We start from the raw sequence: 27858 nt of genomic DNA on the forward strand, positions 1-27858 counted from the left end.
GAAAAATTATAACAATAAAAACATTGGAAATAAAACAGTTAACGATTAATGAAAATTATATATATCTTCTATTTTGTGCATATGTTTGTTATTTAAAACCAACATTAACATTTATAAATCGTGCTCATAACTTAATAAAAGTAATAAAGAAGCAAGACAATATTTTATGTATATGCAATAGAAAGCTTTGCTGAATTTTTTAATTTTATCTAGTTTAAATATAATTGTTTCTAATAAAAAATACGTAATTTATACAAAAATAAAAATTTAATTCTTAATGATTTAAAAATGAAAGAATAAATATAAACTATTTTGTGTATTATTATATTCACCTTTATTTCCCTTTGATGTTTGCTGGCAAAATTATTTTACAGGCTTGTGAAATCATTGGGAGAAAAAAGGGTTAAAGCATTGGAGAGAAAGAAACATAAGTGAAAAGAACAGGGCCAAAAGTTGGGGCTAATAAAAGGCATATAGCTTTTGTAATCCTTACGTTCTTATTTTGCTATGCACTTTGAAATATAGATATTCTTACATTTAACCCACTTGAAAAATAATAATAATCCCACTTAATATTAAATCAAATAAATATATTCAATATCTAAAATTTTTGAAAAAGTAATCTTTTTTTTCAAATTACAATTTAAAAATATTATAGAAATGTTTTTTTTTTCCAATTATAGTTTTTTTCCCCTCAAAACATTTTTTAAAAAAAATACAAAAACTTCATTCAAAATTTTTTATATTATCTACAAAGTATATAAATTAAAGGATAAATATTTTTAATACAACAAAAATTTAAATAAATTCTTTATTTTATTTTGACCCTATTAACGGAGGAATGAAAAATCAAAGTAACAGAGGCGTAGAGTAACAAGAGCGGAACGTGAAGAATGGGGCGTTGGAAGCAGAAGCAGAAGTGGAAAAAGATCTTGTGAATAACTTGTGGATCCACTTCAAGAGCGCATCTATGGTGATTGGATTGAGAGGTTTTTGTCTCTTTGCAATCGCCTTTCTACTTGTTTTGGAAGAGAGGGTGTCAAAACCCGCTTGCCAACTGGTTCCGAGCAGCAATGAACATGAAGATGTTGATTATGACTTGAAGGTGATGATGGTCGCTGACCTTCTTCTATTGGGCTCCGAATCTGGTCTTGTCAATCACTTCTTCAGAGACTACTACATGTCCAAGTTCTTTCGGGTATTTTCCTTTCTCTTTTATCTTCGTAACCCTTTTCCCCATTTTTTTTACTCACTAACCAATTCTCGCTACACTGGTATTTTACATACCCTTAAAGTTAATTTTCGTTATAATTTTCGCCAATGTGTTCATTTTTTCTAAGGGTGTGTTTGTGTATATGCGTTTGGATAAGTATTTATTTAACCATTTATTCAGTTAGTTGATTTAATTATGAATTATACCAATAAACTTATTGAAATAAGTTGAAGACAGTTTATAAGAGTTTGTTTTTCATAAACTGTTCATGAGCTCTTTCAAACAAGTAAGTAAGTAGTTATTCAATAAACTCTTTTTATATGAGTGTTGATGCTATAAATTTGATTATGAAACCTGAAAAATATGCTTATTTTGATAAGTTATAGAAAAAAACTTATTAAAATAAGTTAAAATGAACTTACTAGAGTTGTAAGGTGTTTTCATAAGCCCTAAGTTCTTCCAAATACATTTCTGAGAGACATTTAGAAGAATTGACACAGCTTATGAAACTAGCTTATAATTATATTTTAAATAAAATATGAGTATATTTATTAAAATAAAAATTTTAACTTATTTTAATAAGTTTAATAATTAAATTTGTTGAAGTCTTTGTGATAAAAAAAACATTGAATAAATATTTAATTAATTATATTAATCAAGTCTGCTCTAAATGGTACAGAATAAGATCTTTGTTTTTTTTTTGCTCTATTTTCGTAAATCTGGTAACACTTAATTCATGTAGCTAGTGTTTGAAGTATTAGCATTGCTAATTTTTTTGTTTTCCCTACTATCATGCTATGAATGGAGATTTTTGGTTGATTTTGAACATTGAGGTCCACGTTTGAGTTTCATTCTTCCGACCCTTTTTAATTTAGTGATGCACTAACTGGCCAGAAATCTTTTGAGAGTTTGAGGCCTGATTTGCTTCTTGTATTGGGAGATGTTTCTGCAAAAGGGTCGGAGTTGACAAAGAGCAAATGGATGTCAGTGCTGCGTCAGTTTTACCAAGTGTTGGGCCCCTTTGTTGGTCTTCCATTCCATGCAGTTCTTGGTGATAGGGATATTGGAGAATGCAGTGATCTTGATATGAACAAAGTCGATTGGATTGCTCACAAATTACCAGGATTGGATCCTTCTGGCTGTGCTGCATTTGAGATTGGTAACATCAGTTTTGTCACACTGAATGCTGTAGCTTTGCTTTGTGGCAATAGTAGTTTGCGTTTTGATGTTGAGAAAGTAATAGAGAGGGAAAGTCTAGAACTTCGTATGGAAGCAGAGAGTGCATCCAAAACAATTAATGATTCCCCCAACTTTAGAGATGCAGACTATAACTTCTTCTGGAGGGAGAGCAGCATGTTATCTGGATCAGGCCCTGTACTTCTGCTTCACTTACCTTTGGACCAAACAAGAAATGAGCACCATGGTGACATTGATGCTTTTAAGAGATCTTCAACTTCTTTTATAGAGGGGTTAAATGTGGTGCCAAAAAGCAGGTTAGTGGGCATACTTGATATGTATCACATATTATACAATTTTGAAGTTTTCTTCCAAGTTTAGGAGTTATTAGGTCAAAAATTATGCCGTACGTTAGAAAAAGATGCATCATCTGTTACCATTCCTCCCCCTCCTCTGTTTTTTTTTTCCCTAATAATGGCCTGAAGTTTCAATCTTTCCCTTTTGCTGAATTTAAAATCTTTGATGAGTTCAGTTTTGGAGTGTAAAAATAGTATTGTAGAAATTCAGGAAAATTGTGCATATAGTCAAGGGTTATGTTTTTGTTTTATCGACATGTTGTTTAGTTTGTAGCCAATAGTCAGTATCCATTCTTGCAGTATTCATGCTGTTAAACTTTCTATTCCCTATTTAATGTAGTTTTTTCGTTTTTTGAACTAGGGAGCTCATTGGGGGTGGCCTGTATAAGTTACTTCATACCCTCCCACTAAATGCTTCTGAATACATTTTACAAGCTCTGAAGCCAAGGTAATCAAATGTTTCTTTGGTTGTGACTTGTGAGTTCATATAACAAATACTTGCTTGTCTTTGTTTCTCTCTCTCTCTCTCATATATATATATATATATGGAAATATGCTGTGCTTTTAGCTACAATTTATTTATTTGTAGTTACTAGTGAGTAACTTAGTATGCTGGACTTGCATGCTTCTTGAAAAAAAATATTCCTTCAAGCTTGAGATAAAATAATGTTGGTCAGGTTTTGAAACAGATATGAACCATGGCCTTCATCCATCAACGAAACAGTTTTTCCTTGGGTTGGTATGAAGATGTATGCTAAACCATTATGTTGTAGAGTTTAGGTGTCACTTGTGTGCTTCGACTGACTTCTCTTTTTATCGGATCCCCCTACCCAAATAAACCTAAAAAAATGTTTCTTTGTTTTACTCCCCGCCCCCTGTTAGTCTACAAGCTTAAGTTTCTTCTTAGTAGTACCGTTTTATGCTGCATCTTCTGAATGTAAGTTACTTGCACAATTGCATGTTAATATTTGCTTTTATTGCTATTGTCAAAAGATATAATATGGTTTAGTGGGAGAATAGTTTCTAAAATTACATTTGATTATTTGGTCTTGTGCATGAGAGCTGATTCAGTTTGTTTTTCATATTGAATGTTTAGATTGATCAATGTCCACATATGATATAGCTTTTGGTCCAAGTATTATACAATTGGGATGGTGCTTAAATGTTGTGTTTTCTCACTTTTATCACTTGATGTGCTTGTTTTGCATGATACTTAGTAGTGAAAGAAAATAAAATTTAGCTGCATAACTGAGGGGTAAGGGAACACATGGAATAAAGAGAAGGAGTAAATCCTCCTTTGACTTGCCTCTCCCATTGTATGCAGGATTATTTTTAGTGCTCACAGGTATGCATTTTCTGATTACGTTCATTGGGACAGAACTTATGAGATTACTGTTCCAGCAATGTCATGGAATGCAAGAGATGACCCGGGATTTGTGATTGCCACATTCCAAAAGACAGGAAGAGCAGTGAGCATCAGTTATTGTTCTCTCGCTAGGGAATCTCATATTCTTCTACTCTATATTTCTATAATGGCTTTGTTTTGTTTGGTGTGTTTAAAAGGATAGCAAGGAAGAGAGAGAGAGAGAGATGACCGTGGGGAAAGCTGTGTTCCGCATTATTTTTCTTCATGATTATCGTTGTCTACCAATTTTGAAGTCCAAGACGAGAAGTTTTGCTGTGTGAAACTTCACTTTCGACTGTGTTTGGTTCAGTTTATTTTAGAGGGATAATCACTTTTTTTTATCAACTTCTTGATAAAAGTTTGGGAAAAAAGAGGAAATGATTATTTCTCTCAAATAATCAAAACCAAAAATGTACTATATCTATCTTAACATAGATTAGATAGAGAGTGGGAGACATAACTTATTGTACTCCTATATTACAAATTCGACCCTCATTTTTTAGTGTGAGACACCTTTTGAACATAACCTCACTCTCATGTCGGTGACATGTATTCTGATAATTCATATCATATCACATCATTTTAATATACTTTCTTTTTTATTTGTTATTTATTCAAATGAGGTTCTTACTTTTATTAAATATTTAATCAACATTTATTTTTTTTAGTTTTTCAATTTTTGATCGAGTTTAATAGTGTGATGTGATCTATGGTGGTAACCTTGCTGATGAAATAAAATTTGATTGTTGTATTTATTTAATTTTTTCAATCTACATTAGACATAATTTGGGCAAATTTATTTAAATAATGTTAATTTAAAAACAAAATTGTTATGATTCTCAGAATCAATCAGCAATTTTATAAACTGAATAGAGATATATTCCTTGAATTACTATTATAATCGGAAATGGAGATACAGAATTGAAGAAATCCAAGCCTTAGTGACATTGGCCAGAAACAAGGAAGAACAGAGAATAAAGAAGAAGTTAACAATACCGACTCCCATACAATTACAACTAAATTATAAATATAGCACACCTATTACAGTTATAATAATCATTAGTTATTAATTAGTAACTTCCACGTTTTGCACTTCTCACGATTACTACGTCGTGGTTTATTCATATTAATTCTGTCCCATCAGCATTTATCACAGCATCCATATCAATACTCCTTCCTTTGAAATTGACCTTGTCCTCAAGGTCAAAAGTTGGAAACTTGGATTGAATATCAGACACAGATTCCCCAATAACTATCTTTTTTAGATAAATTAGACCATTGAACCAAAATCTGATCTATCCAATGACCCTATTGCAATATGCGACGAGAATCCAAAATCTTGACAGGTGTTGGAACAGTGGTGGCCTCTTCAAAAGTCACAGGTATTGGAAAGTATTGCTTAGAAGGATTGCCAATACATTTCTTGAGAAGAGAAATATGAAAGACAGAATGAATGCGAGCAGTGGAAGGAAGCAATAAACGATAAGCAACTTTACCAATTCGTTCAACTACCTGAAGAGGGCCAAAATACTGAAGTCTCAATTTTTTATGACAATGCGAATACAATGTGACTTGACGGTAAGGCTGAAGTTTCACATTAACGAAGTCACTAACAGTAAACTCAAGATCCCACGCTTGCGATCTGCAATTTGTTTCATTTTATGCTGAGCGCGAGCTAGATTAGACTTAAGGACTCGCAAAACATCATCACGTTGCTGTAATAATTGTTCAACCTCTAGAACAACAGAAATTGCAGTATCCCGAACCAAAGATGGTGGAAGTCTACCGTAAACAACCTGAAAAGGTGTCATCCCTGCAGAAGTCTGATAAGCAGTATTATACCAAAATTCTGCCCACGGCAAGAACTTTAGCCAACAATTAGGATGATAAAAAACAAAATAGCGAAGATACATCTCTATGCAACGATTCAACGCCTCGGATTATCCATCTTTCTGTGGGTGATAAGCTGTACTCATGGCCAAGGTAGTACCTTGACATTTGAACAAATGCTGCCAGAAATTACTAGTGAAAGTCTTATCGCGATCTGAAACAATAGACTTTGGAATACCATTTAATTTTGCAACATGCTGTATAAACTGCTCAGCCATGGATGCACTTGTAAAATTCGTCTTTAAAGGAATCAAATGTGCATATTTTGACAACCTATCAATCACCACCATAATAACAGTATAACCACACATTGGCGGAAGGCTTATTATAAAATCTATAGCAATATCTTCCAATATTTTTTCTGGAATAGGCAAAGGATTAAGCAAACCAGCAGGTAAGGAATGAGAAATCTTAGCCTATTGACAAACCTGACATTGCTGAACATAATTATGCACCTGTTTTTTCATTCCACGCCAATAAAATTGAACGATTAGACGTTGTTAACTGTGTAAAACTCCAGCATGATCCCCAATTGGAGAATCATGAAACTCCTTAATTAATTTGACAGTGAGAGGAGATTGTCCTGGCACAACCAAACGATTTTTCAATACAAAAGGCCATTCTGTTTGCGAAAATTAGGAGAAATTTGACCATTTTTTATGCCCAATAGTATGTTGCGGTACTCATCATCGTTGACAATATGTTCCCTTAATTCTGCAATTAAATCACAATATTGTGTAGACAATGCAAGGCAATCCATATGTGATAAGGCCTCACCCCCCACATTTTGCTTACCCAGTTTGTATTCAATACCAAAGTCATAACCCATAAGCTTGTGCATCCATTGTTGTTGTTCTGGTGTTTGGAGTGTCTGATCAATTAAAGACCGCAAACTCTTATGATCAGTACGAATTATGAAATGATGGCCCAACAAATAACGTCAAAACTTGGCGGCTGCTTCAGTTATCGCCAACATCTCGCGAACATATGCAGATTTAGATTGCATTCTGGATGAGAGTTTTTTTTAAAAGAAAGCAATAGGATGTCCCTTTTGACTTAAAATAGCATTGATACCTGTACCCGATGCATCAGTTTCGATTCAAAAGGAAGGAAGAATCAAAACTGGGGAATTTGTAATTGCCTTTTTAAGGTTGTTAAAAACAGCTTGTGTAGAGTCTGACCACAGAAAAGCATCTTTCTTCAAGAGATCATGTATGGGAGAGGCCAATGATGCATATCCTTTAATGAAGCAACGATAATAACTTGTGAGACCAAGAAAACCACGAAGCTGTTTAAGAGTAGTATGAATTGGCCATTTAAGAACAGACTCAACCTTGTCAGGATCCATATATACACCAGAAGATGAAACCATATGTCCCATATAAGCAATTTGTTGTGTAACAAAAGCACATTTGGACAATTTAGTGTGACGTTTATGGTTTTCCATAACAGACAATATTTGTGTTAAATGCTACAAATGATCGGACCATGAAGCACTGTAAATGAGTATATCATCGAAAAACACCAAAATGAATTTGCGTAAAAATTCCTGACATACTTGATTCATCTCCGATCTTTTGGTTGAACTAACAACTGATGATAACTAGAACGCAAGTCCAATTTTGAAAAATAATAAGCGTCGTGTAATATATCTAGTAACTCATCAATAGTTTTGGAATCGGAAAACAATCTTTAATAGTGATAACGTTCAATGCTCTGTAATCAATGCAAAATCGCCAAGACCCATGTTTCTTTTTAACCAAAATAACCAGAGATGAAAATGGCCTAGTACTGTGTTGAATCAAGCCTTCCTGTAATAATTCACCGACAATTTTCTCTATTTCAGCCTTGTAACTAAAAGGATATCGGTAAGGTCGAACTTTCACAGGCGGAACATCTGGTAACAATGGAATCGCATCATCATGACTCTGAGATGGCGGAAGACCATGAGGGTTGTGAAACACAGAAACATACTGCCGAAGAATGTCAACAAAATCAGAGGATGGTTTAGGCACCAAATCCCCTAAAGGATCCTCAGCATCAGAAGGCATCTGAGAGTGCAATGTGAAAACTGCTGATATGGCATCATTTTGATGTAGACGACGAAGATGATGATACTGTGCCTGAATAGCAGAAGGCGACAAATGGGAGTCCCCTTGAAGAGTAACAAAAACAGAATCATCGAAAATTTTTATTGTGAGTTGGTTATAATCCGCAACATGAAGGCCCAACGTCGCTAAACAAAAAGCGCCGAGAATAATTTCTGCACCTGAAACTGGCAAAAGAAAAGCAGAAAGATGAATGGTATGACCTTGAATTGAAAGAGGAACCTGTCGAACACGTCCTTTACATGTCAAATAATGACCATTACCCACCAAAACCTTGAAGTCAGGCGCCTGTTCAATTGGAAGTTTCAAAAATTTTGCCAAACGTGGTTGTATAAAATTATCCGAAGAACCACTATCAAGAAGGACTTGAACTTCCTGCCCAAAAATCAAACCTTTAAATCGCAAAGTTCTAGGACCCGAAGCCCCATTAAAAGCATTATGTGATAAGTGATGGAATTCTGCCACCGATTCTTCAATAACTGGAATAGAATCGTCCTTGACATTTAACGCCGTGGTTTCTAGTGGTTGTTCATCTTTCTAAAGAAAGAGAAGAAATTGAATTTTTTATCGCATGTATAACAAAGTCTGCGATCGCGTCGGACTTGCATTTCCACAACAGTCATTCGCTTAACAAGAGTAGAAGATGGAGGCACTGGTAATGGTAATGTTTTCGGGGTTGGAGGTAATCCTGGAAGAGACGGATTTTGCGATGATGGTATTTGATTGCTGCGACTCGGAATAAAAGATGGATAACGTGCTTTTGTGTTATGTGAAACAGGAATGGTCTTATCATCATAAAGTTTGGCCAGTGCCACCGCTCTAACCAAGGAAGTAGGAGATTGAACCAACACTTCCCTCTTCACATCACTTTTGAGGCCGCTAATAAAACAACCCAAAAGTGTCGCATCTATTAGTCCTTCAACTTTATTTGCCAATGAAGCAAATATATGATAGTAGCTCTGAACCGAATCAACTTGTTGAAGTTTGAACAAATGCCGTGCGTGGAGAAGCAAACGGAGAGGGACCAAAATGCGCTTCAACAGCGTGCACCAGAGCCTGCCAATTTGGAAGGAGATTGGTTCTTTGCAGCATTTGAAATCAGGGTCCAGCGTCACCTTCCATATGGATTGCAGCGATAGCCAAGCGCTGTGGTTCCGGTGTTTGATAAAGAGCCGAAAACTGCTCAGCACGAAATAACCAATTCAAAGGTTCTGTGCCATCAAATTTAGGGAAGTCCAATTTCATAGATCGAATAGGTACATTATTGTTATGCGGAGTTTCAGAAGCACCATCATTACGAACTGTGCGTTCCAAATTACCCAAAATTGCATCAATTGAACGCGTAATGGTATCCATGGAAGATTCTAAACGATCCAAAGGAGAAGAATCATGAGAAACCATGAATGAATCTAGTTTTTGTTCCAAGACATCAATGTGCGAAGAACTGGCTTGTTGAATCGAAACATGTTCTTGGAGACGTTTTAATTCTGCCGTAATTTCCTTCAAACGAGTATTGTCAGCCATGGGGAGGACAACAAAAGCACCAAATGTTATGATTCTCAGAATCAATAAGCAATTTATAAACTGAATAGAGATATATTCCTTGAATTACTATTATAATCGGAAACGGAAATATAGAATTGAAGAAATCCAAGCCTTAGTGACATGGGCCAGAATCAAGGAAAGAACAGAGAATAAAGAGGAAGTTGACAATGCCGACCCTCATACAATTACAAGTAAATTATAAATATAGCACACCTATTACAGTTATAATAATCAATAGTTATTAATCAGTAACTTCCACATTTTGCGCTTGCGTTTATCACAGCATCCATATCAAAATTCTTAATATAAGTATCTTTGGAAACAAATTCCCTGTCTGGTGTTAATTTTAGCCAGATTAGCACCTATATTGCATGTGCATGTCTGATAGTAATTTTTTTTAAAATTTTTTAATACACTATCGTTTGAAGGTAACCGATACTAGTTCAGATATGAACATGTGATTAGGTTAAATTCGGATAAAAAATTAAATATAAATAAATAAATTTATAGTATCAGACAAATAAAGGTCATAAACGCCGCGTGTCGAATGCAGTGTCGACTCTGCCTTCTCGACTGCGCTATCGAAGCATCTGTGACAATATTGATTGTGATTTGGACACATGGCATTGTCGAAAGGGGTGTCGTGAAATAGCTTCTTGTTCTGCTCTTGGGACTTAAGCTGTAGCTCTGGGATGCTGTTGCTGTTGCGGAGAACTGACTGCTCTTCATGTCAGACTTCACTTTACGCTGAGGATTCTGAAGCCCCTAGCGAGAGTTGATTCTGGGGAAAGGTGGGAACCCAAGGAAGGACTACTTCTTAGCCAGCTTTCCTGTTCTTTACGGGTGTGCTCACAGCATCATAAGAATTTGACTTGGTCGCTATCTTCCATTAACGTCGGTGTGAAGCATTTTGGCCATTATTGGTGTGAAATATTTGGGAACCATGTTTTGATTTTGGCAGTGATATTCATATAAATAACAAATATAAAATATTATATTTTTCTCAACCCAAATATAATTAAAACTCATAATAAATAAATAACATAAATTCATAAACCTAACTAACCTCTTAACCTTCGGTTCCACAAAATTAAATTTGAGAAAGAACTTTGCGGACCTAAGAGCTTTCCCAAGATCAATTAAAAAACTTAAAATGATTGAAGAGTTGGATATCTAATAATTATTTTGCAACGATAATATTAAAATAATAATAAAAAATTATAAATATCAGATATTATTAAATAATAGTATATTAAAATAATAATAAAATTTTATTATAATTTCATTTAATTTGATATTTATCTTATTTCTAATATGTGTCAATTCTTAATATAATATCAGACATATTAAAGTGATAGTATATTTAAATAATAATAAAAATTCATACATGAACGATAGTGCTGCTGAGTTGACAAAAAGAAAGTATTAGATAAAGAATTAGTTTTAAAAAAATATTATTTTAAAAAATTGTTTTTTAAAAAATATTATTTAAGTAAAAATGCCTTAAAAGAATAATATTTAATTTATTCAAAGTATCTTTTATGTTTAATAGATCAACTTATTTATGTATATATAGATAATATAATTATTATTGTACTAATTTTTATTATAATTTTAATATTATATATTTATTGGTTTATTTTAAGGTTTGAAATTTATAAAGGGTGCATATGAGTAAATAACTTACTTAAGTATTTATTTAATTATATTTTTTTATATGAGGATCTATGAGATAACTTGTCATAACTTGACGGTGAAATTTGTTAGAATAAACTTAAAAAGAACTTATTTTAACAAGTCATATTAAAGAGTTTATTTTAAAAAGTTAAAATAAATTATAAAAGTCGAACTATTTTTATAGAATATCAATAAGCTCTCTAAATATTTTTTTAAATCTATTAATTTATTTATAATTAAATTTGTTGATCAACGAGTCTTGTTATAAAATAGAGTTTTTTAATAAAATATTTAAAAAAAAAGTCAAGTTAGACAATAAGGATTTATTTTGTGATGTTAAAAGAAGATGAAATCTGAGAGAAAAATTGTTACTAGCACGCGAAAGATGAAAGATGAAAAATGAAAAATGGTAAATAGAGTAGTGTAATTGTGAAGATACTCCAATGTTTAAGTTAATGTATGTATTATTAGAGTAATAGAAAAACAAATCACATATTTGGCATAATGAGATTTTATTAGTAATATAAGACTCAAATGAAAGCAAGATTATATGGTGTGCTAACATAGTATAACCGTAGAAGATTTTGGACATCCTAGGACGATAGGTGTGCTACCAGTTGCGATCCCCTGCGTGAGCATGTATGGAGCTTTAAATGTGCAGGTGCATGTTGCGTATTAAACCACAAAGTAGAATAGCACGAATTAATTTTTTTTATTATTATTATTAGTTAAATAATAATCAACTTATTATTATCGGATCATGTATTTCTAAAATTTAATGTACCCGAGTTAGTTTTTTTTTCCTCTTTTTTGCTTTCTGTTTATTGTTAATATTTTTATAATACATATTGAAATTTCTTTTTTAATATTATTTTGATAAAAAATAATATTTTATTTTAAAAAATTAAAAATATAAATATATACCAACACAACAATCTAATGAAATGCAAACTAAGTATAATTGTGTTAGTTCGGATCAGGTTAACAAAGAAAAATGTTGACAAAATTAAAAATATAGTTTTTTTATTAAATCTAACTAAGCTTATCTTAAAATACCTATAACACAAACAATTGTACCTCATAAAACATTTATTTAAGAGTTAAAATTTGTCAGAAAATTAACTAATTAAATCGTAAGTTTACAAATTTTTATTAAATAAATTAACTTTATAAAAATTTATACAAAAAAATTAATAAATGATTTATTATATTATATTATTTTAAAGTATAATATATTTTTAATATTACTAAATATCAAAGTTTGAATAATATTTTTTATATTCAAATATATTATTGATATTTGAAAAAAGATGAAAATTTAAAAACAAACTTTTGAAGTTAAAGATCAGGGGGTTAGATCAAACTCTAAAAAGAAAAAAGGAGGATTGTCTTGGAAATTTCAATCAGAATTCCGAAGCCAGCAATAACAAAAGAAAGAAGATTAAGATTGAAAATTGAAAGTTTAGCAGTGACGTGTAGTTGGAAGATTAAAATTAGAAGTCCTCTTCCACGTTCCTTCAAATCTTCAATTCATTGAAGCTTTGCCCCCTTTGGGAACCCTCAGTTTGGCCATGTTTCCTTCATATTCATAGCAGAAAAAGAGAGAATAAAAATCAATGGCGGAAACTGGAACTGGATCCTCACCCTCCCCCAAACCCCCAACAATGGACCCGCAAAACCCCTCTTCTTCAAACCCTACAATCCAATCCCCTTCTTCAATCTCCCAACAACAATCCCCTTCTATGCCTCCTCTTCCCCAATCTCAACAAGATCAACTCCTTCACCAACAACTCAGTCCTTCAATGCAGCAACCCCAACAACAACAACAACAACAACAACAACAGCAACAATCGCAAACCCTCCTAATTCAGCAACAACAGTCACAATCCATGCCCATCAACATCAACCCTATTTCCAATTTTCAACTCCAACAAACCCTTCAGCGTTCTCCTTCCATGTCACGTCTCAACCAAATTCAGTCTCAGCAGCAACAGCAGCAACAGCAGCAGCAGCAGCAGCAGCAGTTCAGCGTCATGCGCCAGCAGCCTGGCCTTTACGCCGGCCAGATGAACTTCGGCGCTGCGGCGGCGCAGAATCAGCAGCAGCAACAGCAATTGGGTGCTTCCAATTTGTCGCGGTCCGCGTTGATTGGGCAGAGCGGGCATTTTCCTATGTTGTCTGGTGCTGGAGCACAGTTTAATCTGTTGTCTTCGGTATAATGATTAATTCAGTTCTTTTTTTTTTTTTTTATGTTAATTGTTTTCAAATTTGGTGTTTTATTGTTCTTGGAATGAATATGGTAAATGATATCGATGCAATGTTGTTGAGTAACATGATATGGTCGTGTTGAGGAGAGAATGATGCAAATTTTGGGTGTTTTGAAAAAGATGTAACTAGTGGACCATGTGATCAATTTTGATGGATTGTTGCTTGGTTGATAGAAATTGTGTCTTTCTCTATTCAGTGATTCATTATTCAATAACTAGCGAGGATTGAAATAGAAACAAAACAGCTTTGTTACGTTACATATTTGCCTTTTCAACCGTGCTTGTTTCTTTTGCCGACGTGATTGGTTATTACTAAATAGGGATTTGTGATAGCTTTTGTACTAAGGCTTTTCTGAGCAACCTTAAAAATCATTGCATTTCATGCCTTCCATGGTCAAAATTCATTTCTTACTTGAATAATTTTGAATTCAATGTAGCCAAGGCAGAAAAGTGGGTTAGTCCAGTCATCTCAATTCACTTCAGGTAATTCTCCTGGACAAGCACTGCAAGGAATGCAAGCAATGGGGATGATGGGGTCACCAAATCTTAGCTCGCAACTACGAGCCAATGGAGCCATGGCTTATGCACAGCAGCTGCGGATGAGTCAGGGTCATCAAATCAGGCAGCAACTATCACAACAGAGTTCGCTAAACACTACACAGGTATAATGTATGCTTTGTATGTTTTGATGTAATTTTAGTGAACTAGGAAATAATTATGGTTAACAATGCTCTCCTTGTTTCTTTATAGAATCAGTTTGTCCTATTCTTACATGTTTTAGATTTTAAATGTACATGCAGTCAAACGACTGCAGTGTTCTTGGTATTTCAAGATGTGGTACACTTTTTGTTAGTTCATGCTCCCTTGATCTCCAAATATCTTGTCTTGTTTTTAACATCATTGATCATACCACAATTTGATGTTGTAATTCTGGACCATTATTGTCCATCATGTTTTGGATTTCACCGTCCGTTTTTTTTATTTTTTATACAAGTGATAATTCAATGTCTGAGTATAATGTTTATCCTATTTTTATCTTTCTTCTTCATTTTGTTACATAATGGGGTTTGGCAGAGCGATGGCAATTTGACATTATTAATAATTGTACTATAAAATGTTAAATTTTATCTTTCTTTTGGATTCACCTGTTGCTTTATGTGAACACACTCATAACATTTAACTTTTTGGCACCTGCCATTTTATCTGAATGAACCATAAAACTTGAATTGGTATACCACCTGCCATTTTATCTCTGGTCCTGTTTGCATTAATTATTGGCAGTACTTGCCCATGCTATTTTTCATTCATTGAATGTATTTCTCACCTTACTATCTTGTAACAGCACCTTCTACCTTCAACATTCCTGTTCCTGTTCCTTTCATATTCATAGATTACATATGATCTAATTCAGGGTAGAGGTAGACAGTTAGCTATCCCACCTTATCTGTTGAGTTTCTGAGAGGTGCTTTATTCTTCCCACTTCAGTCCCCTTCTGGAAGTTGGGTCTTTGAGTAGGTCAGTTCCATGGTTATAGATTTGTAAACAAAAGGAAAATAAGCAAAAGAACAGAACTGAAAGCTTGTGGTTTATCATTATGTCATGCAATTTGAATTGGTTAATATACATTGATTCTGGAAAAAATTTAAATTTAAAGTTTGAGACTTTGGTTTATGTGTCTGGGTTTTTATAAATATGTATATAATTTTTAGAATGAATTAAGACATATTAGAACATTGACTGTAGTACCGTACTGCTGACTACAGGTTCAAGGTATACCAAGGTCATCATCCCTTGCTTTTATGAATTCCCAGTTGTCTGGATTGTCTCAGAATGGACAATCTGCAATGATTCATAACTCTTTAACCCAGCAACAGTGGCTTAAGCAAATGCCAGCAATGTCTGGCCCTGCCTCACCATTGCGTCTTCAACAACATCAGAGGCAGCAGCAGCTGGCTTCTTCTAGTCAACTGCAACAGAACTCTATGACCCTGAACCAACAACAATTGTCCCAGCTGATGCAGCAGCAAAAATCAATGGGGCAGCCTCAGCTGCATCAGCAACAGCAACAACAGCAGCAGCCTCAGCAGCAGCAGCAGCAACAACAACAACTTATACAGCAACAGCCACAACAACAATCTCAACTACAAGCATCAGTTCATCAACAGCAACAGCAGCAGTCTCCGAGAATGCCAGGACCCACAGGCCAGAAGTCACTTAGTCTTACAGGATCACAACCAGATGCTACTGCATCTGGTGCAACTACACCAGGTGGTAGTTCTAGCCAAGGAACTGAAGCTACAAATCAAGTCCTTGGGAAGAGAAAGATACAGGATTTAGTTGCACAGGTTTATTTTGAACTTTTTGTCTTTTCTCTATAATTTTTCATTTATTGGTTATATTTTGAATCTTAATCTTCTATCTTACAGGTGGATCCACAGGGTAGGCTAGACCCTGATGTTATTGATCTTCTTTTAGAGCTTGCTGATGACTTCATTGATTCTGTAAGGATTCTAACTTGTTTTTCCTACATATATAGTGCATGCCAATTGCCAAACAGGTGATAATATGCCATTGCAACAAAAATTTTGTTTGAATATATCACATGGAATGATTCTTTTATATTACTAATTCAAATTTTCCCTATACTTGAAATTCATAGTATGAAGGGACTTTTTGTCTTTTGGTAAGTAGGGAAATCCCAATTGGGATTGAAGGGGGAATGGGAAATGTTGTGAGTGTTTTGAATGGGAAGAGCCTTGGGAGAACTATACTGCAAAAGCTAGCCATTGTAGTTAGAGAGTATGGCCTCATAAAACCTACACTTGAATCCCATTCTTCCAATGTAGTACTCAAGTCCCATATGCAATTTGATCTTAGCATTGAACCCCCTAGCCAATAGCAGCCCTTGACTTTGAAATTTGAATATCAATGGAGCTACCATGGGAGATAAGGTTCACCCAACATGAAGGAGTTAGACTTGGTATATAAGCATGCATGTTAATTTCAACTTGAAGTATTAATAACTTCATGACTATGGATTCTGAATGTTGTTAATGTTATATGACCTGTTAAATGCAATCCTGCCCCTCAATTTACCGTGGGAACTTTTAGGCTGAATGTTTCTTCGACACGATTATCTAATTGACAATTTTCTAGCTTTATTTTTTAATGGCTAAAAATTTACTGCTGATCTATGATATGCATGACTTGTTGAGATATAGTTACTTTGGCATGTATTGTGCTTTCCTTGGGGACAGGATAATTTTCTTTCCCTAGTTTTCTGCATAGCAGCATAGTAAATGATTCACACTGAAAAAGTTTGAAAGTTTTAAATTTTCTTGTTAGTAATGAACTCGTGTTTTTTATTTAATGCAGTTAGGTAGTTTTCCTGGGAGTAGCTGTTTCCATACTAAATGTCTTGTTTTCTATTTCTCTGTTTTCATGATAAAATGCACTGTCAATGGTTGTGTTTGAGCTACTACTGTTTTTCTTTGCAAATTTATCTTTACCTTTTTTGCAGGCCACTACACATGGTTGCATTTTGGCAAAACATAGAAAATCATCAACTTTGGAGTCCAAGGATTTATTGCTACACCTTGGTATGTTTGGCAGTAGCTTATTCTCAGCCCACCCTCCAAATCAATATGGAATAACCTTTGCATATTTCAAAGTGCTTTAGAGTAAATAATTGTTATTTCTTTGGCAAATTTTACACTAGAGTATTATTGGATACTTTAATTGGCTAAAAAAGGGGAGGAAAATTATATTATTTGAATCTTATTGGTTTCAAGTGATTAGCGTTAAGCCCTTGTGGTTTTTATCTGTGGTTAAATCTGCTCTGTTCATCCAAATATTTTTAACTCATGCAGAGAGGGTTTGGAGGATGTTACATGCCATATCTTTCTTGAACCTCTTTGTTTAATATATGTGGTTGAATCTATTATTTGGGTTATGGATAAACTAGAGCACCTTACTTTGCATATCATCCATTCCAGCTTTAAAATTTCTTTTTCAACATTCTCTAATGGACATATTTGAAGCTTGTATAATGTATAAAAGATCATGGATTGACATCTCAAGTGAGGTTACAAAATTGAATGCTTGGATTGACAGTCTATTATTATTTATATTTGATAAATAGAGTTTGACTGCCATCCCAGTTTTTGCTGATCTACCTGTTTGCTGTGTCACTATCCAGAGAAAAATTGGGACTTAACAATTCCAGGATATTCAAGTGAAGAGAAGAAGTATCAAAGCAAACCTGTAAGCAACAAAGCATTTATCTATCTTTCCCTTCTGTTCCCTCTTCCCCAATAAAAAGAAAATCAATCTTATAATAATATGATTTTGATGGGTTATGCTTCAAACTTGCAGCAGTTAAATGATCTCCACAAGAGGCGCCTAGATATGGTATGTTTGAAGGATTCACGCATATGATTGATTTATATACTGCTTCTGTTGGATAATAATATAATCGATATAATTTTCCTTGCTTGCTAATCTTTCAACGATTAGATTCGCACATTGATGGAATCCTCACCTGCTGAGTCAAGTATTAACAGCTCTAAAGAGATTAGTAGACAGGGCCTTCCTAATCCTAACCCTGTGGGTGTCCACCACCTCGTAAGACCCTTGAGTTCCGAGCAGCTGGTCTCTCATTCAACCGGTTCTCAAATGCTACAGCAGATCACAAGGTTTTAATTAACCTCTGTTTTTGGTCTTCATACTGCAAGGTTGAACTGCCTGTATGCTGGTAAGATGCCTTCATTTATAGTTCTACACTTTTTTTGGTAACATTTTCATCTATCCTCTTTTGAAGTTATCTAATTTTTGCTTTCCATTCTGACCAGTCAATTTAGTCCAAATGTTGTATAGTTATTGCGATCAGATTTCTTCTTTTCCTATTTTTCCACTAGCATATATATATATAGACTCCAATAAGGAATCTCTAATCATCTCATGGTCAATATCTCTGAGAATTTGCTTTTTAATCAAGCTTGATGGCATTGTTATCACGTGACCCATGTAATCGATCTTTTTTCTAGTGGGATAAGACTACGTTATAAGGAATGTCTAATAAACTCCCAGTTTCCACTCTTATTGGACCAGATATTATAAATGTCAATCCAATGCACATAAATTTCTGCCTTAATTGGGCCTGCCTTTTTTAGTATAAGGAAATTATTATATAATATGGGAACTTTTAACGAAAAGTCGAAAACTATATGCAAAGGACCTGGCTTCTGTCGATTTCCTTAATTTTGTATTATTCTTTAAATTAATATTTATCAATTGATATTTAATTACATCAATTCGTTTGGATGTGTGACAGTTTTTCATACCATATAGTTGCTGTATTATAATAGTGTAGATAATTAAAATTCTAAATGTCCTCCTGTTTTATGTCTTCACAACTGTTATTATCACTATTTGAGTAGTTGGCAAGTCTTCTTACCCAGTAATCTTGTTATTTTTCACCTCTCAGGTCTCGAAGCGATTGCTTGCTGAAACTGATTAGAATACAAGGGAATTGTAATTACATAGTATTTAGACATGATAATTAGTTGTTAAGGGATCCAGGAATTGGCTACCTCCTCCTGTTATTTGCCCCTGTTCTCAATAGTCATTTTTGTTTCACTGTTTTAGCCTACTTATGAATTTTTCATGTTCATTGGTAGTATAAACATACATTGGGTAATTGCTCTCTATTTCTGATTAATTATGCAAAATTGGTGTAAAGCTTTTCAGTTCTGAGTCGAGTGTAAAGCGACCAACAAGTTTGGGCTTTGGATTTTAATGTAATGAGTTATGAAACTAGGGATATAGTTGATTGGGGAAATTATAGCATTTGTTTTGGTTGTGTTGTAGACAATGATAAACTTACTTTACTTTATTTCCTTTTGGTTTTTGTGAATATGTAAAATGGCTAGTAATATTTGTGAATTTGCAATTTAATCTGCAAACAATACGAAATATGTGAAATTTTTAGACTCTTGGTATTTTATGGACTAGATGACTATCAACAACCAACAAGCTGTGAAATCCCCATTTATTGAGTCTCGGGTAACGTGGATTTGAGAGCAACCAGCAATATGGTAAGTATCGTTAGTAAATATTTTTAACTTTTTTACAGTTAACCATTACAGAAAGAGCAATGTTAGTATTCCATTTTGACATATTTTTAATACAATATTACTGGATGAATTTTGCAAGTTTGAACGAGGGGGCAAATACGATGGTCCATTTGTTGACAACCGTGTAATAATCATTGGATATATTAATTATTTAATGATTGACCCAAAAAGTAATTATTTAATGGATTAATGTGATTTGTCACCTGCAACCTGCATAAATTATGTGAGTTCTATTTCTAATTAATGACCTAAACTCATAATTTTATAAATTTTTAATAAATTTCAACTCTGCCGAGATATCATTCCTCTTTATTCAATCGGCAGTTGGTCAGAGAATATGTTGGTGATCCACCAGCAAGTGTTTTTGTCCAAAGCCAAATGCTACTTTATCTGGGCCACTCTATATGTTCCCATTTATTTACCCATGGTTATTGAGAAGTCTCAAGAGTCAGAATTTGTGCATTATTTTTTTACACGTTCATGGCTATGTCAATGGGACCTTTATGTTCCCACGGAAAAATCAGCATTTGTTGTTTGGTGCGAGACAAGATGTCCGTGTTGCCACGCCATTCTCTATGGTTGTAATTTTTTTTTTTAATTACAATTGTTCTTCCCGTAACTTTTGATAAAAGTAAATGCTAAATAATGGTTAAGAAAATAAAAAGGATTTTTTTTATTAATAAAGATGACATTGCACTTTTGTCATGATTTTTTATACATCTCTGACATAATTTTTAATAAATACTTTTTATTTGTTGATTTCTTAATCAATGTTCTTAGAGTAAGTATTGATAAATTATTTTTGAAAAGTGTCCCAGGATTATTAACCTTTTAATCCTGAAAGCAAATTTTATTGGTCGCCAAAAATCTTTTGAGTTTTGACCTTCATTGATATGTTTGTATTCAAACAGATTGCTTATTCTGAAAACCATGTTAAAAGTATCTATTGCCCTAGTTCTTTTAGATTCTCTTTATTTCATATTAGATGTTATTTAGTACTAATGCATATTTACATCTTTAAAAAATTAATTTTAATGATTACTATAGTAAAATAAATTGATTTCATCAAATACCCTTATTAAAAATGCTGCAAGTTATTGCAATAATTAAATAGTAACTAATTTTAGAGTTATTTTAGTCCTTTATTGACAAAAACATTATTCCTAACTAATAAATAAAGATATTATTAAAATAAATTATTTAATACTATTTTATCATTTAAAAATAATAAATAATTTAAGACCAATAAAATAGAATCAAATGATATATAATACGAGAGAGAATATGTCAATTTGTTTTAATGACAATAATAAATTGCATATACATGGGTCGGTATTTGGGAAATGTAGTCCTCAAACTCCAACATGCTCAGATCTTTACTTTTGGTAAAATTTCAAATATGTTCCTTTCATCTACCCCAAACGGAAAATCATTCTGGCAAGTATATTAATGTTGAATAAAAATAGTTATATCATTAAATTTATATTTTATTTCAAAAATATTATGAATGTAACAGAAATCTCATAATAAATAATAATATAAAAAAATTAACAAATAATGTACTTAAAAATGGGTGTCCATTTCTTATTAGATTAAAATATATTAATAATTATATCTTATAAATAGAATTGAAGGTAGTATAATAGAATTACAAAGAACAGAGAAACTATTGATTATAATATAATCACTTTGGAAGAGCAAGGATGAAGGTGACATGGGAACTACGTTTGAAACATATAGCTGAAACTGGAATGAGTTGTGCACCCAACAATCAATCCTTTGAATGATGATCATCTTCCCATTTGATCAGAAACTACTTCTTCCTATAATTTTGTCTGATGTAGATGTCATAATTGTTTTATGGGGCACGTTAATTGTAATAAAGAGCTACAGTGATAGTTCTACCCTCAGAATTGAGAAGTGACTTGGATGTTCAGAATATTTTTTTTTATCAAATCTCCTCACACTTGTGCTGTGAAAATTCGTGATTGTGGAAGATATCAGCAATATTAGTTTTCTATGTATCTTTTATACCTAGTTTCTAGATTTTCTCAGCAGTTTTTTTTCGGTTGATTCACATGCTTTTAGTAATAAAAATTTTTAGCCCTTATATTGAATCAATAAGTGGGTGATTTTTTTTATTATTAATGATAAAATTTAATTGATTGTTTATCATTTAATGGATTGCGAATGGAATTTATCATAGGAAAAATTAAGTCAAAGCTAAGCAATTAATGCTTATCATTGTATAATATTATTTACAAATAAATTAATATCTATGAGAGAATACTTTTTAATATATATAATATTGTAATTGAACTTTAATCATTTCCGATGTATTTGGTTCTGCGTAAAATTCATTTAAACGTAAATTTATTTTAATATTATAAATTATAACTTTCATGTTGAAACATAATTTTATTATGTTTCTAGACATACACTTAAAAATATTTTTGAGAATTGTTTAATATTGAAATAAAAACTTATTAACACTGATTTGTTTCACCATTCTCGTTCTCTTCCTTAGATTAATATATCTTTGACACAAATATTTCTCTACAGTTTTTTTGAAAGAAAAAAACTTTGAACTAGCTTGTACGAAAAATTAAATCCTAAATTATTCATATAACATTTTTTATAAACTTTTATAATATTGTTTTTAAATCTCTCTCTAGCTTGTCACTTATCTGGCACATAAGTTGTCTTTGTTGTTTTTGTTTCTCTGCATCTTGCCCAAAAATAATATGCAACAAGCCTTTCTCTCTCATCAAATGTCAAATGACTCAAGTTAGCAAGCGACTTGAAGTGTTTCTCCCTCAATGCTTCACGCAACATCTTTGCTTCATGTCTTAGAGTATGAATTATGAAAGCACTGATTGTCATTTTCGGAAGGATGATGATGATAGTATCGTTTCGTTTTTTCAATTGATAAATATAAGCATATATAATGGAATCAGTTTTCTACCCCAATTGTAAAATAAGCAATTACCAGTTCCTTTCTCTCATCACTTCCATCACTATTAACCCTTCTTCCTGGGAAAATCAATCTCAAGAACTCACATATTTTGGAGTTTTATAAGTTCTAAAATTAATAATGACTGTACAAATGTTGTTCTAAAGAAAAGGACTTCATAATTTGTTATATATTTTGTGACGATAATCAATTTTAAGAAATTAACTTGGAAATAGTAATCTGAGTGTCACTTTCAAAACTGATGAAATACGATCACTTCATTTATTTTACTTGTAATCGAGTTTTGTTTCCTTTTATATGACATTTGATAGTAAGCAGCTGAAATTGGATTTGCATTGTTATTTTGTGTACATTTGGTATAGACTTAATACTGTCCATCATCACTGGTTTAGCCTTGAGAGTGACCTGTTTAGACTGTGATTGAATTAATGTATCAATTAATATATACCAATGCAAAATGCAATTTATCATATTACTAACAATCACGTAAATTACTTTAATAAGTTATTCTAACTTAATTTATGATCAAATTTGAGTCTTAATAAATACATTTGTATTAAATATTTAGAGAAATAATTTTATTATTCATAAAAATTTTATATAATTCAAAACATAAAAAAATATTTTATATTCTACTTTTTTAGCAACTAAAATATAAAAATTATAAATATGAACTAATTTTAACTTTGATAAAATTATAATTAGAATTTCATGGACTATATATTTTGTAAGGTACACTTTTATGAGTTTTGGGTCTCTTGATGGGCTTAGTGTAACAAAAGTGGTAAGACAAGCCCGGAAAGGTTTCCAATTTGCATGGAGGACCAACATCAGTGTTAGTTGGTCCATTGGTTGTTGGTTGGTCCCCTCTCTCGGGAATACGAGGAGTACGACACATAATGCCGTCATCACTGATTTAATTGGTTTAAAGGGAAAATATTTTGTAAAATGAAATTTTCAGATTTTATTTTTTGTATATACTTCTTTACTTTAGAGGAGGAGAAATCCCGCCAACCATATGTTGAATGTATTATTAAAATTTTAGTCTGATTCAATGGTAATAGAAATTAATTATGCATAAGTTTAATAATCTATTTATTTAAAAAATTTAAATTTGAAGTCTTTTTTACTTATATATCATTTGATTTATTGTTAATTTAAAAATATAAAATTTATATACTGTATTTTTTTAAGTCCAACTAGCTTAAGCATTGTATTTTTATTATTATTTTTGTTAAGACTTGTAACTTCAAGTTTTAAGCTTTTATACTTTAGGTGTTGCATTTCTTTTTTGTTTAAGTTTGTGATTCCTTTCCTTGAATTTTTTTTATGTCATATGCTTATTATTTTTTTTTACATTTAACTTTTTTTATTTTAAAATTTTGGGCTTTTATTTTTTTTATTTGAACTCTAATACCATCTTAAGACTTTTAAATGTAGACTAGATCAAGAGTTAAGAAGGGTGATTGGACTTCAAAAAGGTATGCTATTAATCACTCTCCTTTCTTATCCTTTTTCTTTTTTTACTCTTTTCCATCTAACTCTAGCTACATCCATGCAAAGTACAATGTTTCTTAAGATAATGATAATTTTTATGCGTGCCAGCCAGTGAGTGAAATTGGTGTTTGAGTGCAATACATATATTATATCAAGGTGAAGTTAGTGAGAAGGAGAAGAAGCAAATTAAATAAAGAACATGGGTAGACGTCCCTGCTGTCCCAAAGAGATCAACAAAGGTGCTTGGTCTCGAGAAGAAGATGAAACCCTCTCCAAATATGTTGCCATCCATGGAGAAGGCAAATGGCAAAAGGTTGCCCAAAATGCAGGTACCTCTACATTTGTCATTCATACACTCTTATAATATCACTATATATAGTCCACACACACTTGAGTGGGATTGAATTTTCCAATTCAAAACTCATCATTTGTTATATTGCACAATTGGGTTCCTTCATTCCTTTCTTTCTTTTGCGTGTGCCTCATAAAATAAGAGCTTATTCCCTTGTCTTTAATTCTGTTATTATTATTATTTCTTAATTAGGCATTGGCTTTTTGGTTATGTGCAATAATATGTCTGTAGGTTTAAAGCGATGTGGAAAAAGTTGCAGACAAAGATGGTTGAATTATCTCAAGCCCGGTATAAAAAGAGGCGACATCTCCGTAGATGAAGAGGACATGATTATAAGACTTCATCGTCTTCTTGGTAACAGGTGATTTTTATGTCTATTTTTATTTTTTTTTTCTTTGCTTTTCAACTTGTATATTCTAATGCTCAACACAAGTCTCAGATAATTCAGAAGTTTTATTGAGTATTTGTACTACATATTTTGGTACAACTTTGAAGACCTTTTATATACTATAAGATTATGAATATATATACATCGTAATAGTGCCTATCAAAAAAAAAAAAAAACCATCGTAATAGTATATAAATATATATGATTTGGTGATCAACAGTAAAAGTTACGATTTTTTGTCTACGTTTAGATGGGCATTGATAGCGAAGAGGCTACCGGGACGAACAGACAATGAAATCAAGAACTATTGGAATACTAATTTGTCAAAGAAGTTGCAGAAACAGCCTACATCGACATCTGCTTCTTCAATTCAACACAAATATGAAGAAGAGAAGACCATAAAAATGCATGTAGCACTCGAAGCTCCACGGCCTAGGAAAGTGAAGTCCATTCAAAATAGTAAAATTTTGGAGACTGGGGGATGTGATAGGCATAGTACTACTCCAAGCCCTTCCAATAAATTAGAGGGTAGTAGTGATGAAACTTCTTTTACTGATTTCCTCATTGACATTGATCAGAACCAGTTGTTGATTGGTGATGAATCCAACTCAAAGCTCCCAGAAATTGAAAAAGACCACAATAACAAGGTAGGCTTAAACAATAGTCCTAGCTTATTATCACCTTCTGATCATTGTCAAAATCTCTTACAAGAGAAATTTGACCCTTTGGAGACCCTTTTGGATGTGGAGCTTAAGAGAATGGCTTCTTTTCTTGGACTGGAAAATGATTGATTAAATGATTTTATTTATTGAAGTGACATGAAAATGGTAAAATTTGTAGGGAGCCATACATATATGTCATCCATATATGGATTGACTAACTAAACATCGAGCTAGATGTATAAATCCAGGGTTACTTCTGTTTCTTTCTTTTTCTTTTTCCCTCTCCAGTTATTTGATGGGTTGTTAACTCGTAAATCCTTAATGTTTCTCCAAAATTAATAACATTATTCCAATGTGCTTTGTAAAATCTTTTGTTTGAAAAATGCTGGATATCTTACTACAATTAATTTTTCCCTTCAATTACTTTTGATCTGCGTCAGTCATTGTATTTGCTTATAAATGTATGCTTATATACAATAAGAGAAAAAAGTAAATTCATTTGAACATATATTTCCAATGGTAATCTGCTTTGATAATTTATATAAACAACGAAAGGGTGTATCATTTATCAACTCATGCATCCTATAGGACCTTACACAACCATCGGTCTATATTCTATATATGTGTTCTATAATTCAAAATGTAAAGAAATATATATGATGGCAAAAATGAGCTAATGTTCATAATTCAAAGACTAAGCAAAGCCACTTTATGATTCCTTAAATTATAATGTTGTTAGTTTGCACCACCTTTGGAGTAAGTCTTCTCCTCAATCTATGGTCAACAGGTCAAGATTCTTCAACATAGTATAATTGAAGTAAGTTTCGATTCTGAAAAATTTTAATGAAGTCATGAACCTCTTTCCTACACTTCTCCTAACATTCTTATAGAATCTGAAAGTTTGTTGGTGCAGTAGCTTCAAGCTAGACAATTTTTACGTACCAGGCTCTATATAATCTTAATTGCAAGATAGCTGTACGTAGTAAATGTTACAAATTTTCAGCTATGTGGTCACAATTTTGCACTTCGCTTCGCCAATACGTCGCTACCAATGTAATTTTCGAAAGCGATTATTGCAGTCACAGATCAGCACAGTGACAATCAATGTGAAAGCAAAATTATCCAAAATAGAATATAGTTTTAATACTCTATGGTGCTCATTAATTAAAAAAATGTCCCTACCACTGCCTATGCAATTAATTAGTTCTTTTTCTCTAATGCCATACAAGGGTTTAGTTTCCAATCGATCTATTCTACGTACCTACGGAGTTCAATTCCATTTGCATATAAATTTCACGCAAAAAGGAAACTTATCTTCCTCTCATAATTACTCTTTCACCAACCAATATAATTTGATTGGAGAACTTTAGGTTGGAGTATTCAATACTCAATCTTTGTAAGTATTAATTACAAGATGATCCCTAGCAAAAGATAGATTGATTATTGAGTATTCAATAGCTGATATTAATTCTGTTTTTTAAAAGATCACGAAGTTTTAAAAAAAAATTGATTGAAATATGTAACATTTAATGTTATTAACATATTTTTGCTGTAATTTTTTATTAAATATATTAAGTCAATTTATTAGTAATGTCCTTAAAACATTGGTTAGCAGATTAATACATATTTTTTTTATTCAAACTTACATTAAAGTGTATTAAACATCAGAATAAAAATATATTCCTAATAATTTTTATTAAAAACTTGCTATTTTAGTTCTTTAACTAAAGAATTGGTTTGCATTTACTAAAATTTTGACATAAGATCCTATAATGAGTATCCTTATTTATTAATTAAGAAATTAATATATTAAATTTTTTTACTAAAAAAATATGGTTGTATTTATAAAAAAATATTAATTAAATTTTATGAAAAAGTATCTCTGCAGAATCTTTCAAGAATCATATTATCTTAAAAAGGTGCTGTAATTCAATGTTAAATTTCTTTTTTGAGTGTATTTAAATATACAGTTTATTTAAATATAACATTTAAAGAAATTATAAATGATAATTTATATTTATAAATTGAAGAATAAATTTTATTATATAAATAAAAAATAATTTATTTTAATAAATTATATAAATTTATTAAAATAAATTAAAAATAACTTATACCAAGCATATCAAGCAGTATATGTAAAGATTGAGTTTAAGCAATTAATAAAAATAAAATTTTATTAAAAATATTCATTATATTTTTAATGTTATAAATATT

General features: G+C 32.1%; 2 protein-coding genes across 2 annotated transcripts; both read left to right on the forward strand.

Moving 5' to 3' along the window:
- Positions 1-842: 842 nt before the first annotated feature.
- LOC113851040 (transcription initiation factor TFIID subunit 12b) lies at positions 843-19467 on the forward strand. The gene is made up of 14 exons (XM_027481529.1): positions 843-1198; positions 2108-2706; positions 3107-3193; positions 4070-4214; positions 4309-4425; positions 12981-13583; positions 14075-14299; positions 15401-15982; positions 16064-16138; positions 17158-17236; positions 17836-17900; positions 18012-18047; positions 18153-18390; positions 19123-19467. Exons 1-13 carry the CDS (start codon positions 971-973, stop codon positions 18336-18338), a joined length of 3027 nt encoding a protein of 1008 aa, XP_027337330.1. The 5' UTR covers positions 843-970; the 3' UTR covers positions 18339-18390; positions 19123-19467.
- A 4974-nt stretch (positions 19468-24441) lies between these two features.
- LOC113849061 (transcription factor WER-like) lies at positions 24442-25773 on the forward strand. Its single transcript, XM_027478651.1, has 3 exons — positions 24442-24571; positions 24826-24955; positions 25233-25773. The coding sequence occupies exons 1-3, from the start codon at positions 24442-24444 to the stop codon at positions 25771-25773; spliced, it is 801 nt and encodes a 266-aa protein (XP_027334452.1).
- The last annotated feature ends 2085 nt before the right edge of the window (positions 25774-27858 follow it).

This window comes from Abrus precatorius, unplaced genomic scaffold (genome assembly GCF_003935025.1).
Source record: "Abrus precatorius isolate BTA unplaced genomic scaffold, Abrus_2018 Scaffold9, whole genome shotgun sequence".
Taxonomy (NCBI): Eukaryota; Viridiplantae; Streptophyta; class Magnoliopsida; order Fabales; family Fabaceae; genus Abrus; species Abrus precatorius.